At 45.5% G+C, this 15,697-nt stretch overlaps 1 protein-coding gene across 5 annotated transcripts in view; it reads left to right on the top strand.

The window, feature by feature from the left end:
* Positions 1-15,697, top strand: part of plod3 (procollagen-lysine, 2-oxoglutarate 5-dioxygenase 3) — a 61,674-nt gene that overhangs the window by 18,585 nt on the left and 27,392 nt on the right. For all 5 annotated transcript variants that reach the window (XR_016483005.1, XR_016483006.1, XR_016483007.1 and 2 more), the window contains 7 exons: positions 1,626-1,738; positions 6,710-6,773; positions 6,959-7,056; positions 9,559-9,660; positions 10,519-10,650; positions 13,054-13,175; positions 13,558-13,662. Coding sequence is in view for 2 of the 5 variants with exons in the window: in XM_090183302.1 (XP_090039428.1) it covers positions 1,626-1,738; positions 6,710-6,773; positions 6,959-7,056; positions 9,559-9,660; positions 10,519-10,650; positions 13,054-13,175; positions 13,558-13,662 (736 nt within the window). In the remaining 3 variants the exon portion in view is untranslated. The remainder of the gene's footprint in view (positions 1-1,625; positions 1,739-6,709; positions 6,774-6,958; positions 7,057-9,558; positions 9,661-10,518; positions 10,651-13,053; positions 13,176-13,557; positions 13,663-15,697) is intronic.

Here is a 15,697-nt window from a genome sequence, read left to right as displayed (position 1 = left end):
AAATATATATTTAATTTATTTTACAATTATTCAACAACAAATTCTGGGCCTCCCGGGTGGCACAGTGCTAGCACAGTGCTAGGGTTCGAGCCCAGGCTCTGTCGCAGCCGGCCGCGAGGTCAATGGGGCGACGCACAATTGGCCTAGAGTCGTCACATTGGTGCGGCTGGCTTCCGGGTTGAATGTGCGTTGTGTCAAGAAGGAGTGCGGTTGTGTTTCGTGGGACGCATGGCTCTCGACCTTGGCCTCTCCAGAGTCCGTACGGGAGTTGCTGCAATGAGACAAGACTAACTACCAATTGGATACCGCGAAATTGGGGAGAAAAAAGGGGGTAAAAAAAATCTTATTTTCAATGACGGCCTCGGAACAGTGGGTTAACTGGCCTCGGAACAGTGGGTTAACTGGCCTCGGAACAGTGGGTTAACTGGCCTCGGAACAGCGGGTTAACTGGCCTCGGAACAGCGGGTTAACTGGCCTCGGAACAGTGGGTTAACTGGCCTCGGAACAGTGGGTTAACTGGCCTCGGAACAGCGGGTTAACTGGTCTAGGAACAGTGGGTTAACTGGCCTCGGAACAGCGGGTTAACTGGCCTCGGAACAGTGGGTTAACTGGCCTCGGAACAGCGGGTTAACTGGTCTAGGAACAGTGGGTTAACTGGTCTAGGAACAGTGGGTTAACTGGCCTCGGAACAGCGGGTTAACTGGCCTCGGAACAGCGGGTTAACTGGCCTCGGAACAGTGGGTTAACTGGCCTCGGAACAGTGGGTTAACTGGCCTCTGAACAGTGGGTTAACTGGCCTCGGAACAGTGGGTTAACTGGCCTCGGAACAGTGGGTTAACTGGCCTCGGAACGGCGGGTTAACTGGCCTCGGAACGGCGGGTTAACTGGCCTCGGAACGGTGGGTTAACTGGCCTCGGAACGGTGGGTTAACTGGCCTCGGAACAGCGGGTTAACTGGTCTCGGAACAGCGGGTTAACTGGTCTAGGAACAGCGGGTTAACTGGCCTCGGAACAGCGGGTTAACTGGTCTAGGAACAGCGGGTTAACTGGCCTCGGAACAGCGGGTTAACTGGCCTCGGAACAGCGGGTTAACTGGCCTCGGAACAGTGGGTTAACTGGCCTCGGAACAGTGGGTTAACTGGCCTCGGAACAGTGGGTTAACTGGCCTCGGAACAGTGGGTTAACTGGCCTCGGAACAGTGGGTTAACTGGCCTCGGAACAGTGGGTTAACTGGCCTCGGAACAGTGGGTTAACTGGCCTCGGAACAGTGGGTTCCTTGTTCAGGGGCAGAATGACAGATTTTTACCTTGTCAGCTCAGGGGATTCCATCTAGCAACCTTTCAGTTACTAGTCCAACGCGCCAACCAATGCGGCCCCAATTTACACTACTACATACTATCACACCACTACACACCACTACCCATGGTTTCCTTTAGGAAAATTTGTTGCCGGACCAGTTACCATTAGGTTTATCAGACACATCATTAGGTTTATCAGACACATCATTAGGTTTATCAGTAAGACATTAGCCAGTCAGACACGTCATTAGGTTTATCAGTCAGGTTTATCAGTTTTAGGGTATGCTGTAGTGTGTTAACCCTGGAGTGTGTCTGTCTTTGTGTGAAGGGTTTATAGGGTATGCTCCAGAGCTCAGTGAGATTGTTCAACAGTGGAAACATAAAGACAACGATGATGACCAACTCTTCTACACTAAGATCTACCTGGACAAAGTACAACGGGTTAGTATGACCTCTAACCTTTTACAATAAGATATATAGTTGAAGTAGGAAGTTTACATACACCTTAGCCAAATACATTTAAACTCACTATTTAACTATTCTTGACATTTAATCCCAGTACAAATTCCCTGTTTTAGGTCAGTTAGGATCATCACTTTATTTTAAGAATGTGAAATGTCAGAATAATAGTATTATTATTATTATTTCAGCTTTTATTTATTTCATCACATTCCCAGTGGGTCAGACGTTTACATACACTCAATTAGTATTTGGTAGCATTGTTTAACTTGGGTCAAAAGTTTCAGGTAGCCTTCCCACAATAAGTTGGGTGAATTTTGGTCCATTTCCCCTGAGAGAGCTGATGTAACTTGGTCAGGTTTGTAGGCCTCCATGCTCACACACGCTTTTTCAGTTCTGCCCACACATTTTCTATAGGATTGAGGTCAGGGCTTTGTGATGTCCTTAAGCCATTTTGCCACAACTTTGGAATATGCTTAGGGTCATTCTCCATTTGGAAAACCCTTTTACAACCAAGCTTTTTTAAATCTTTTTTTTTTACCTTCTTTATTGAACCAGGCAAGTCAGTTAAGAACAGATTCTTATTTTCAATGACGGCCTAGGAACAGTGGGTTAACTGGTCTAGGAACAGTGGGTTAACTGGTCTAGGAACTGCCTGTTCAGGGGCAGAACGACAGATTTGTACCTTGTCAGCTTGGGGGTTTGAACTTGCAACCTTCCGGTTACTAGTCCAATGCTCTAACCACTAGGCTACCCTGCCGCCCCTTTAACTTCCTGACTGATGTCTTGAGATGTTGCCTCAAGATATCCACATAATTTTCCTGCCTCATGAAGCCATCTATTTTGTGAAGTGCACCAGTCCCTCCTGCAGCAAATCACCACCACAAATGATGCTGTCACCCCCGTGCTTCACGGTTGGGATGGTGTTCTTCGTCTTGCAAGCTTCCCCCTTTTTCCTCCTTTCATAACGATGGTCATTAAGGCCAAACTGTTCCATTTTTGTTTCATCAAACCAGAGGACATTTCTCCAAAAAGTACCATCTTTGTCCCCATGTGCAGTTGCAAACTGTAGTCCGGCTTTTTTATGGCGGTTTTGGAGCAGTGGCTCCTTCCTTGCTGAGCGGCCTTTCAGGTTATGTTGATATAGGACTCATTTTACTGTGGATATAGATACTTTTGTTCCTGTTTCCTCCAGCATCTTCACAAGGTCCTTTGCTGTTGTTCTGGGATAGATTTGCACTTTTCGCACCAAAGTACATTCATCTCTAGGAGACAGAACGCGTCTCCTTCCTGAGCGGTATGACAGCTGCGTGGTCCCATGGTGTTTATACTTGCGTACTATTGTTTGTACAGATGAACGTGGTACCTTCAGTCATTTGGAAATTGCTCCCAAGGATGATGAACCAGACTTGTGGAGGTCTACAATTATTTTCTGAGGTCTTAGCTGATTTCTTTTGATTTTCTCATGAGGGCAAGCAAAAAGGCACTGAGTTTGACGGTAGGCCTTGAAATACATCCACAGGTACAACTCCAATTGACTCAAATTATGTCAATTAGCCTATCAGAAGGTTCAAAAGCCATGACATCATGTTCTGGAATTTTCCAAGCTGTTTAAAGGCACAGTCAACTTAGTTTATGTAAACTTCTGACCCACTGGAATTGTGAATTAATCTGTCTGTAAACATCTGTTGGAAAAATTACTTGTGTCATGCACAAAGTAGATGTCCTAACCAACTTGCTAAAACTATAGTTTGTTAACAAGAAACTTGTGGAGTGGTTGAAGAACGAGTTTTAATGACTCCAACCTAAGTGTATGTAAACTTCTGACTTCAACTGTACCTGGACAAAGTACAACTGGTTAGTATGACCTCTCACCTCTTACAATAAGATCTACCTGGATAAAGTACAACTGGTTAGTATGACCTCTAACCTCTTACACTATAAATACAAAAGTATGTGGACACCCTATTGGCACCCGTGGGATGAATTGGAACGCAGACTGCGAGCCAGGCCAAATCACCCAACATCAGTGTCCGACCTTACTAATGCTCTTGTGGCTGAATGGAAGCAAGTCCCCACAGCAATGTTCCATCATCTAGTGGAAAGCCTTCCCATAAGAGTGGAGGCTGTTATGGCAGCAAAGAGGGGACCAACTACATATTAGGTGACCTAAACTGGGATATGCTTAACACCCCAGCAGTCCTACAATCTAAGCTAGATGCCCTCAATCTCACACAAAATATCAAGGAAACCACAAGGTACAACCCTAAATCTGTAAACATGAGCACCCTCATAGATATCATCCTGACCAACTGGCCCTCCAAGTACACCTCTGCTGTTTTCAATCAGGATCTCAGAGATCCCTGCCTCATTGCCTGCATCTGCTATGGGTCCGCGGTCAAGCGACCACACCTCATCACTGTCAAACGCTCCCTAAAACACTTCTGCGAGCAGGCCTTTCTAATCGACCTGGCCCAGGTATCCTGGAAGAATATTGACCTCATCCCGTCAGTCGAGGACGCCTGGTCGTTCTTTAAAAGTAATTTCCTTACCATCTTAAATATCAAATCCAAATGTTATTTGTCACATACACATGGTTAGCAGATGTTAATGCGAGTGTAGCGAAATGCTTGTGCTTCTAGTTCCGACAATGCAGTAATAACCAACGAGTAATCTAGCTAACAATTCCAAAACTACTACCTTATAGACACAAGTGTAAAGGGATGAAGAATATGTACATAAAGATATATGAATGAGTGACGGTACAGAGCAGCATAGGAAAGATACAGTAGATGGTATTGAGTACAGTATATACATATGAGATGAGTAATGTAGGGTATGTAAACATTATATTAAGTGGCATTGTTTAGTCTGGTTTCAAAAGCATGCCCCTTTAAAAAAAATGTAGAACAAAGAACAAATATATTCCTTGGTTCACTCCAGACCTGACTGCCCTTGACCAGCACAAAAACATCCTGTGGCGTTCTGCATTAGCATCGAATAGCCCCCGTTATATGCAACTTTTCAGGGAAGTCAGGAACCATTATACACAGTCAGTCAAGAAAGCAAAGGCTTTTTCAAACAGAAACTTGCATCCTGTTGTACTAACTCCAAAATGAAAAGTCCATGGAGAACAAGAGCACCTCCTCCCAGCTGCCCACTGCACTGAGGCTAGGTAACACGGTCACCACCGATAAATCCATGGAGAACAAGAGCACCTCCTCCCAGCTGCCCACTGCATTGAGGCTAGGCGACACGGTCACCACTGATAAATCCATGATAATCGAACATTTCAATAAGCATTTCTAAACGCCTAGCCATGCTTTCCTCCTGGCTACCCCAATCCCGGCCAACAGCACCGCACCCCTCAACTACTTGCCCGAGCCTCCCCAGCTTCTCCTTCACCCAAATCCAGACAGCCAAACTTACCCTAGTAAAACTGACTATCCTACCGATCCTCGACTTCGGCGATGTCATCTACAAATTAGCTTCCAATACTCTACTCAGCAAATTGAATGCAGTCTATCACAGTGCCATCCGTTTTGTTACCAAAGCGCCTTATACCACCCACCACTGCGACCTGTATGCTCTAGTTGGCTGGCCCTTGCTACATATTCGTCACCAGACCCACTGGCTCCAGGTCATCTACAAGTCTATGCTTGGTCAAGCTCCGCCTTATCTCAGCTCACTGGTCACGATAACAACACCCACCCGTAGCACACGCTCCAGCAGGTATATCTCACTTGTCATCCCCAAAGCCAACACCTCCTTTGTCCACCTTTCCTTCCAGTTCTCTGCTGCCAATGACTGGAACAAATTGCAAAAATCGCTGAAGCTAGGAGACTTACATTTCCCTCACTAAATTTAAACATCAGCTATCTGAGCAGCTAACCGATCGCTGCAGCTGTACATAGTCCATCTGTAAATAGCCTATCCAACTACCTACCTCATGCCCATATTGTTTTTATTTACTTTTCTGCTCTTTTGCACACCAGTATCACTACTTACACACCATCATCTGCTCATCTATCACTCCAGTGTTAATCTGCTAAATTGTCATTACTTTGCTACTATGGCCTATTTATTGCCTCAACTCCTTACACCATTTGCACACACTGTCTATTGTGTTATCGACTGTATATTTGTTTATTCCATGTGTACCTCTGTTGCTGTTTGTGTTGCATGAATGAATGAGGAGCTCCACTCTGCTAGGACAAATAGTGGGACCGGAATGAGGAGCTCCACCCTGCTAGGACAAATAGTGGGACCGGAATGAGGAGCTCCACCCTGCTAGGACAAATAGTGGGACCGGAATGAGGAGCTCCACCCTGCTAGGACAAATAGTGGGACCAGAATGAGGAGCTCCACCCTGCTAGGACAAATAGTGGGACCGGAATGAGGAGCTCCACCCTGCTAGGACAAATAGTGGGACTGGAATGAGGAGCTCCACCCTGCTAGGACAAATAGTGGGACCGGAATGAGGAGCTCCACCCTGCTAGGACAAATAGTGGGACCGGAATGAGGAGCTCCACCCTGCTAGGACAAATAGTGGGACCGGAATGAGGAGCTCCACCCTGCTAGGACAAATAGTGGGACTGGAATGAGGAGCTCCACCCTGCTAGGACAAATAGTGGGACTGGAATGAGGAGCTCCACCCTGCTAGGACAAATAGTGGGACTGGAGTGAGGAGCTCCACCTTCCAGACAGATTCTACGCTACCACTTGTGTTTACATAGATCTGTCCATGAGAGATACAGTAACCTTCTGACCCCTGGCCTCTAACCCCTGACCTCTAACTCCTGACCTGTAACCTTTGCTTTGGTGGCGTATAGTAGACTAACGTTTTTATTTATTTATTTAACCAGGTAGGCTAGTTGGGAACAAGTTCTCATACAACAACGTTGTAGTAAACTTGTAATGTTGTTGTGGTAACGTGGTAATGTTATCTTTCAGACCAAGTACAACATGACTCTGGACCATCGCTCTAGAATCTTCCAGAACCTCAACGGAGCCATCGGTGAGATACATACACACACATCTAGTACTCCCACTGCTTAGAACCCCAATTCTGCCTCCATCTTCTCTGTGTTGTCTGAAGTGTGTTTAACTAACCTACATGTTATTTTCTCCCTACACACACACACACACACACACACACACACACACACACACACACACACACCTAAACATACACACACACAGAGGAGGTGGTGCTGAAGTTTGAGAAGGCTCGTGTCCGTGCGAGGAACGTGGCCTATGACACACTTCCTGTTATTATCCATGGCAACGGACCCACCAAGGTAACCAATCCCGGCACAGCATCAGAATTTTGGGTCAATCTGGGTAGTGTACTATATACAGTGGGGCAAAAAGTATTTAGTCAGCCACCAATTGTGTAAGTTCTCCCACTTAAAAATATGAGAGGCCTGTAATTTTCATCATAGGTGCACTTCAACTATGACAGAGAAAGTGAGAAAAAAAATCCAGAAAATCACAGGATTTTTAATGAATTTATTTGCAAATTATGGTGGAAAATAAACTTTTGTTATTGACCAAATACTTATCTCAATACTTTGTTATATACCCTTTGTTGGCAATGACAGAGGTCAAATGTTTTCTGTAAGTCTTCACAAGGTTTTCACACACTGTTTCTGGTATTTTGGCCCATTCCTCCATGCAGATCTCCTCTAGAGCAGTGATGTTTTGGTGCTGTTGCTGGGCAACACGGACTTTCAACTCCCTCCAAAGATTTTCTATGGGGTTGAGATCTGGAGACTGGCTAGGCCACTCCAGGACCTTGAAATGCTTCTTAATTATAGGCCTCTCTCATCTTTTTAAGTGGGAGAACTTGCACAATTGGGGGCTGACTAAATACTTTTTTGCCCCACTGTATATGGAGGGTTGGGTAGTGGACTATATATGTAGGGTTGGATAGTGGACTATATATGTAGGGTTGGATAGTGGACTATATATGTAGGGTTGGATAGTGGACTATATATGTAGGGTTGGATAGTGGACTATATATGTAGGGTTGGATAGTGGACTATATATGTAGGGTTGGATAGTGGACTATATATGTAGGGTTGGATAGTGGACTATATATGGAGGGTTGGATAGTGGACTATATATGTAGGGTTGGGTAGTGGACTATATATGTAGGGTTGGATAGTGGACTATATATGTAGGGTTGGATAGTGGACTATATATGGAGGGTTGGATAGTGGACTATATATGTAGGGTTGGATAGTGGACTATATATGTAGGGTTGGATAGTGGACTATATATGTAGGGTTGGATAGTGGACTATATATGTAGGGTTGGATAGTGGACTATATATGTAGGGTTGGATAGTGGACTATATATGTAGGGTTGGATAGTGGACTATATATGTAGGGTTGGATAGTGGACTATATATGTAGGGTTGGATAGTGGACTATATATGTAGGGTTGGATAGTGAACTATATAAGTAGGGTTGGATAGTGGACTATATATGTAGGGTTGGATAGTGGACTATATATGTAGGGTTGGATAGTGGACTATATATGTAGGGTTGGATAGTGGACTATATATGTAGGGTTGGGTAGTGGACTATATATGTAGGGTTGGGTAGTGGACTATATATGTAGGGTTGGGTAGTGGACTATATATGTAGGGTTGGATAGTGGACTATATATGTAGGGTTGGATAGTGGACTATATATGTAGGGTTGGATAGTGAACTATATATGTAGGGTTGGATAGTGGACTATATATGTAGGGTTGGATAGTGGACTATATATGTAGGGTTGGATAGTGGACTATATATGTAGGGTTGGATAGTGGACTATATATGTAGGGTTGGGTAGTGGACTATATATGTAGGGTTGGGTAGTGGACTATATATGTAGGGTTGGATAGTGGACTATATATGTAGGGTTGGATAGTGGACTATATATGTAGGGTTGGATAGTGGACTATATATGTAGGGTTGGATAGTGGACTATATATGTAGGGTTGGGTAGTGGACTATATGTGTAGGGTTGGATAGTGGACTATATATGTAGGGTCATTACCTGTGTAAAAGAGGGTTATATTAGGGTCAGAGACAGACTGTGAGGAGGGGTTATATTAGGGTCAGAGACAGACAGAGAGGAGGGGTTATATTAGGGTCAGAGACTGAGAGGAGGGGTTATATTAGGGTCAGAGACTGAGAGGAGGGGTTATATTAGGGTCAGAGACTGAGAGGAGGGGTTATATTAGGGTCAGAGACTGAGAGGAGGGGTTATATTAGGGTCAGAGACAGACAGAGAGGAGGGGTTATATTATGGTCAGAGACTGAGAGGAATGGGTTATATTAGGGTCAGAGACTGAGAGGAGGGGTTATATTAGGGTCAGAGACAGACTGAGAGGAGGGGTTATATTAGGGTCAGAGACAGACTGAGAGGAGGGGTTATATTAGGGTCAGAGACAGACTGAGAGGAGGGGTTATATTAGGGTCAGAGACAGACTGAGAGGAGGGGTTATATTAGGGTCAGAGACTGAGAGGAGGGGTTATATTAGGGTCAGAGACTGAGAGGAGGGGTTATATTAGGGTCAGAGACTGAGAGGAGGGGTTATATTAGGGTCAGAGACTGAGAGGAGGGGTTATATTAGGGTCAGAGACTGTGAGGAGGGGTTATATTAGGGTCAGAGACTGAGAGGAGGGGTTATATTAGGGTCAGAGACTGAGAGGAGGGGTTATATTACTATTATTTTGACACTTTGTGCTCATTTCCATTTATTATCCAACCCCCCCCCCCCCCCCCCCCTCCCCCTCCCCTCAGCTCCAGTTGAACTACCTGGGTAACTATGTCCCGACTGCCTGGACTCACGAGACCGGCTGTGGGATCTGTGACGACGACCTGATATACCTCAACGACACGCCTGTACGTACCTGTGTGTATGTGTCTCTGTGAAGGATGAAGACATGTCCCTGGTGTGTCTGTGTCTCTGTGAAGGATGAAGACATGTCCCTGGTGTGTCTGTGTCTCTGTGAAAGATGAAGACATGTCCCTGGTGTGTCTGTGTCTCTGTGAAAGATGAAGACATGTCCCTGGTGTGTCTGTGTCTCTGTGTAGGATGAAGACATGCCCCTGGTGTGTGTCTCTGTCTCTGTGTAGGATGAAGACATGCCCCTGGTGTGTGTCTCTGTCTCTGTGTAGGATGAAGACATGCCACTGGTGTGTATCTCTGTCTCTGTGTAGGATGAAGACATGCCCCTGGTGTGTGTCTCTGTCTCTGTGTAGGATGAAGACATGCCCCTGGTGTGTCTCTGTGTTCATGTCTCTCTGTCTCTGTGTAGGATGAAGACATGCCCCTGGTGTGTGTCTGTCTCTGTGTAGGATGAAGACATGCCCCTGGTGTGTGTCTCTGTGTTCATGTCTCTCTGTCTCTGTGTAGGATGAAGACATGCCCCTGGTGTGTCTCTGTGTTCATGTCTCTCTGTCTCTGTGTAGGATGAAGACATGCCCCTGGTGTTTCTCTGTGTTCGTGTTTCTCTGTTCATGTCTCTGTGTAGGATGAAGACATGCCCCTGGTGTGTCTCTGTGTTCATGTCTCTCTGTCTCTGTGTAGGATGAAGACATGCCCCTGGTGTGTCTCTGTGTTCATGTCTCTCTGTCTCTGTGTAGGATGAAGACATGCCCCTGGTGTTTCTCTGTGTTCATGTCTCTCTGTCTGTGTAGGATGAAGACATGCCCCTGGTGTGTGTGTCTCTGTGTTCATGTCTCTCTGTCTCTGTGTAGGATGAAGACATGCCCCTGGTGTATGTGTCTGTGTTCATCGTTCAGCCGACTCCCTTCCTGGAAGAGTTTCTAGAGAGACTGACCACCCTCAACTACCCAACCAGCCGCATCAGACTGTTTATACACAACAACGTAGGTACACACACGTCACACCATCCTACAAGTTTCACAGGACTCGTCTGAAGGTAACCCATACAAATGAATGGTAGTATGGAGATATACACTGCTCAAAAAAATAAAGGGAACACTAAAATAACACATCCTAGATCTGAATGAATGAAATATTCTTATTAAATACTTTTTTCTTTACATAGTTGAATGTGCTGACAACAAAATCACACAAAAATGATCAATGGAAATCAAATTTATCAACCCATGGACGTCTGGATTTGGAGTCACACACAAAATTAAAGTGGAAAACCACACTACAGGCTGATCCAACTTTGATGTAATGTCCTTAAAACAAGTCAAAATGAGGCTCAGTAGTGTGTGTGGCCTCCACGTGCCTGTATGACCTCCCTACAACACCTGGGCATGCTCCTGATGAGGAGGCGGATGGTCTCCTGAGGGATCTCCTCCCAGACCTGGACTAAAGCATCCGCCAACTCCTGGACAGTCTGTGGTGCAATGTGGCGTTGGTGGATGGAGCGAGACATGATGTCCCAGATGTGCTCAATTGGATTCAGGTCTGGGGAACGGGCGGGCCAGTCCATAGCAGCAATGCCTTCCCCTTGCAGGAACTGCTGACACACTCCAGCCACATGAGGTCTAGCATTGTCTTGCATTAGGAGGAACCCAGGGCCAACCGCAGCAGCATATGGTCTCACAAGGGGTCTGAGGATCTCATCTCGGTATCTAATGGCAGTCAGGCAACCTCTGGCGAGCACATGGAGGCCTGTGCGGCCCCCCAAATAAATGCCACCCCACACCATGACTGACCCACCGCCAAACCGGTCATGCTGGAGGATGTTGCAGGCAGCAGAACGTTCTCCACGGCGTCTCCACACTGTCACGTCTGTCACATGTGCTCAGTGTGAACCTGCTTTCATCTGTGAAGAGCACAGGGCGCCAGTAGCAAATTTGCCAATCTTGGTGTTCTCTGGCAAATGCCAAACGTCCTGCACGGTGTTGGGCTGTAAGCACAAACCCCACCTGTGGACGTCGGTCCCTCATACCACCCTCATGGAGTCTGTTTCTGACCGTTTGAGCAGACACATGCACATTTGTGGCCTGCTGGAGGTCATTTTGCAGGGCTCTGGCAGTGCTCCTCCTTGCACAAAGGTGGAGGTAGCGGTCCTGCTGCTGGGTTGTTGCCCTCCTACAGCCTCCTCCATGTCTTCTGATGTACTGGCCTGTCTCCTGGTAGCGCCTCCATGCTCTGGACACTACGCTGACAGACACAGCAAACCTTCTTGCCACAGCTCGCATTGATGTACCATCCTGGATGAGCTGCACTACCTGAGCCACTTGTGTGGGTTGTAGACTCCGTCTCATGCTACCACTAGAGTGAAAGCACTACCAGCATTCAAAAGTGACCAAATTCAATATGTTATCAAATCATGAAGTGAAATAGTTTGTCGATACCTAAAGGGGTCTTACAATTCAACATCACATTGCTAAATGATCTGTGACCTTCTTCAATTACACCTGTCAGTTTAGCACCCCCCCCCACGGCTTAGACTTTTAAAGGTTTTAACCGTGGGAGATGGTGTGAGATGGTGTGAGATGGTGTGAGATTGTGTTTAATGCTGTGAGATTGTGTGAGATTGTGTTTAATGCTGTGTGATGCTGTGAGATTGTGTGTAATGGTGTGAGATTGTGTGTAATGGTGTAAGATTGTGTTTAATGGTGTGAGATTGTGTTTAATGCTGTGAGATTGTGTGAGATTGTGTTTGATGCTGTGTGATGCTGTGAGATTGTGTGTGATGCTGTGAGATTGTGTGTAATGGTGTGAGATTGTGTTTAATGCTGTGAGATTGTGTGAGATTGTGTTTAATGCTGTGTGATGCTGTGAGATTGTGTTTAATGCTGTGTGATGCTGTGAGATTGTGTGTAATGGTGTGAGATTGTGTGTAATGGTGTGAGATTGTGTTTAATGCTGTGAGATTGTGTGTAATGGTGTGAGATTGTGTTTAATGCTGTGAGATTGTGTGAGATTGTGTGTAATGGTGTGAGATTGTGTTTAATGCTGTGAGATTGTGTGTAATGGTGTGAGATTGTGTGAGATTGTTTAATGCTGTGAGATTGTGTGAGATTGTTTAATGCTGTGAGATTGTGTTTAATGCTGTGAGATTGTTTAATGCTGTGAGATTGTGTTTAATGCTGTGAGATTGTGTGTAATGGTGTGTAATGGTGTGAGATTGTGTTTAATGCTGTGAGATTGTGTTTAATGCTGTGAGATTGTGTTTAATGCTGTGAGATTGTGTTTAATGCTGTGAGATTGTGTTTAATGCTGTGAGATTGTGTTTAATGCTGTGAGATTGTGTTTAATGCTATGAGATTGTGTTTAATGCTGTGTGATGCTGTGCGTGTTAGGTGGTGTATCATGAGCAGAACATTCAGCGCTTCTGGGAGAGGCATCGTGTTCTGTTCCCTGACGCCAGGCTGGTCGGACCGGAGGAGAACCTACAACAAGACCAGGCTAGAACCATGGCTGTGTGAGGATTACACCTAGAACTATTCCTTAGAACATGAGGGGGGAACCCTGAACACTGTTATTGTTACAATGAGCTGCTTAGAACATGAGGGAACCCTAACACTGTTATTGTAACAATGAGCTGCTTAGAACATGAGGGGGGAACCCTAACACTGTTATTGTAACAATGAGCTGCTTAGAACATGAGGGGGGAACCCTAACACTGTTATTGTTACAATGAGCTGCTTAGAAACCTGCATAACCATTCATGTAACCTGTGTTGTGTCTGTGTTGTGTCTGTGTTGTGTGTTGTGTCTGTGTTGTGTCTTGTGTTGTGTGTTGTGTGTGTGTGTGTGTGTGTGTGTTGTGTCTGTGTTGTGTCTTGTGTGTGTGTGTGTGTGTAGGGAGGCGTGTAAGAAGGACAGTCAGTGTGATTACTACTTCAGTATCGATGCTGATGTTGTCATCGTCAACCCTGATGTTCTCCGTATCCTTATAGAAGAGAACAAGTAAGAATCCTTCACCCTACAGACTACACACTACACCCTACAGACTACACCCTACAGATGACACCCTACACCCTACAGATTACACCGTACACCCTACACCGTACAGAATACACCCTACAGACTACACACCACACACTACAACCTACACCATACAGACTACACCCTACACCCTACAGACTACACCGTACAGACTACACCCTACAGACTACACCCTACAGATTACACCGTACAGACTACACCCTACACCCTACAGACTACACCGTACAGACTACACCCTACAGACTACACCCTACAGAATACACCCTACAGACTACACCGTACAGAGTACACCCTACAAACTACACCCTACAGACTACACCCTACAGATTACACCGTACAGACTACACACTACACCCTACATACTAACCTTGATGTTGTCATCTTGCCTTCCTAAAGTATTCATACCCCTTGACTTATTCCACACCCTAAACCCTACAGACTACGCACTACGCCCACACACTACACCCTAAACCCTACAGACTACGCACTACGGCCACACACTACACCCTAAGCCCTACAGACTACGCACTACGCCCACACACTACACCCTAAACCCTACAGACTACGCACTACGGCCACACACTACACCCTAAACCCTACAGACTACGCACTACGCCCACACACTACACCCTACGCACTACGCCCACACACTACACCCTAAACCGTACAGACTACACACTACGCCCACACACTACACCCTAAACCCTACAGACTACGCACTACGCCCACACACTACACCCTAAACCCTACAGACTACGCACTACGGCCACACACTACACCCTAAACCCTACAGACTACGCACTACGCCCACACACTACACCCTAAACCCTACAGACTACGCACTACGCACTACGCCCACACACTACACCCTAAACCCTACAGACTAAGCCCACACACTACACCCTAAACCCTACAGACTACGCACTACGGCCACACACTACACCCTAAACCCTACAGACTACGCCCACACACTACACCCTAAACCCTACAGACTACGCACTACGGCCACACACTACACCCTAAACCCTACAGACTACGCACTACGGCCACACACTACACCCTAAACCCTACAGACTACGCACTATGCTCACACACTACACCCTAAACCCTACAGACTACGCCCAACACCCAGCAGAATTAATTCTTACCCCTTGACTTATTCCACATGTTGTTCCAGCCTGAATTCAAATAGATTTTAATAGATATTAAATAGATTTCTCACTCATTTATATACAATACCCCATAATGACCAAGTGGAAACATGTTTTCAGAAATGTTGTGAAAATTAAACACCGAAATATCTAATTTACATAAGAATGCACACCCCTGAGTCAGTACATTGTACAGGCACCTTTCGCAGCACCTGGGTCTCTAAGAGCTTGCCACACCTGGATTGTACAACATTTTTTTCAAAATTCTTTAAGCTCTGTCAAATTGGTTGTTGATCATTGCAAGACGTCCTTTTTCAGGTATTGCCATAGATTTTAAAGTAGATTTAAGTCAAAACTGTAATTTGGCTATTCAGGAACGTTCACTGTCATCTTGGTAAGCAACTCCAGTGTTTATTTGGCCTTGTGTTTTAGGCTATTGTCCTGCTGAAAGGTGAATTCATCTCCCAGTGTCTTTCATCCTGAAAAGCTCCCCAGTCCTTAACGATGACAAGCTTAACGATGACAAGCTTGATGCAGCCACTACTATGCTTAAAAATATGAAGAGTGGTACTCAGTGATGTGTTGTATCTTCTCCAAACATAACACTTTGTATTCAGGACACAAAGTGAATTGCTTTGCTACATGTTTTGTTGCAGTATTACTTTAGTTACTTCCTGTTACAGGATGCGTGTTTTGGAATATTTTTATTCTGTACAGGCTTCCTTCTTTTCACTCTGTCATTTAGGTTAGTATTGTGGAGTAACTACAATGTTCTGGATCCATCCTCAGTTTTCTCCTACGACAGCCATTAAACTCTGTAACTGTTTTAAAGTTACCATTGGTCT

The sequence above is a fragment of the Oncorhynchus mykiss genome, chromosome 9, assembly GCF_057628025.1.
Source record: "Oncorhynchus mykiss isolate SJ-2025 chromosome 9, ASM5762802v1, whole genome shotgun sequence".
In the NCBI taxonomy this organism is placed as follows: domain Eukaryota; kingdom Metazoa; phylum Chordata; class Actinopteri; order Salmoniformes; family Salmonidae; genus Oncorhynchus; species Oncorhynchus mykiss.
Note: the sequence above shows the minus strand (reverse complement) of the source record. Positions and strands in the feature narration are given on the sequence as shown.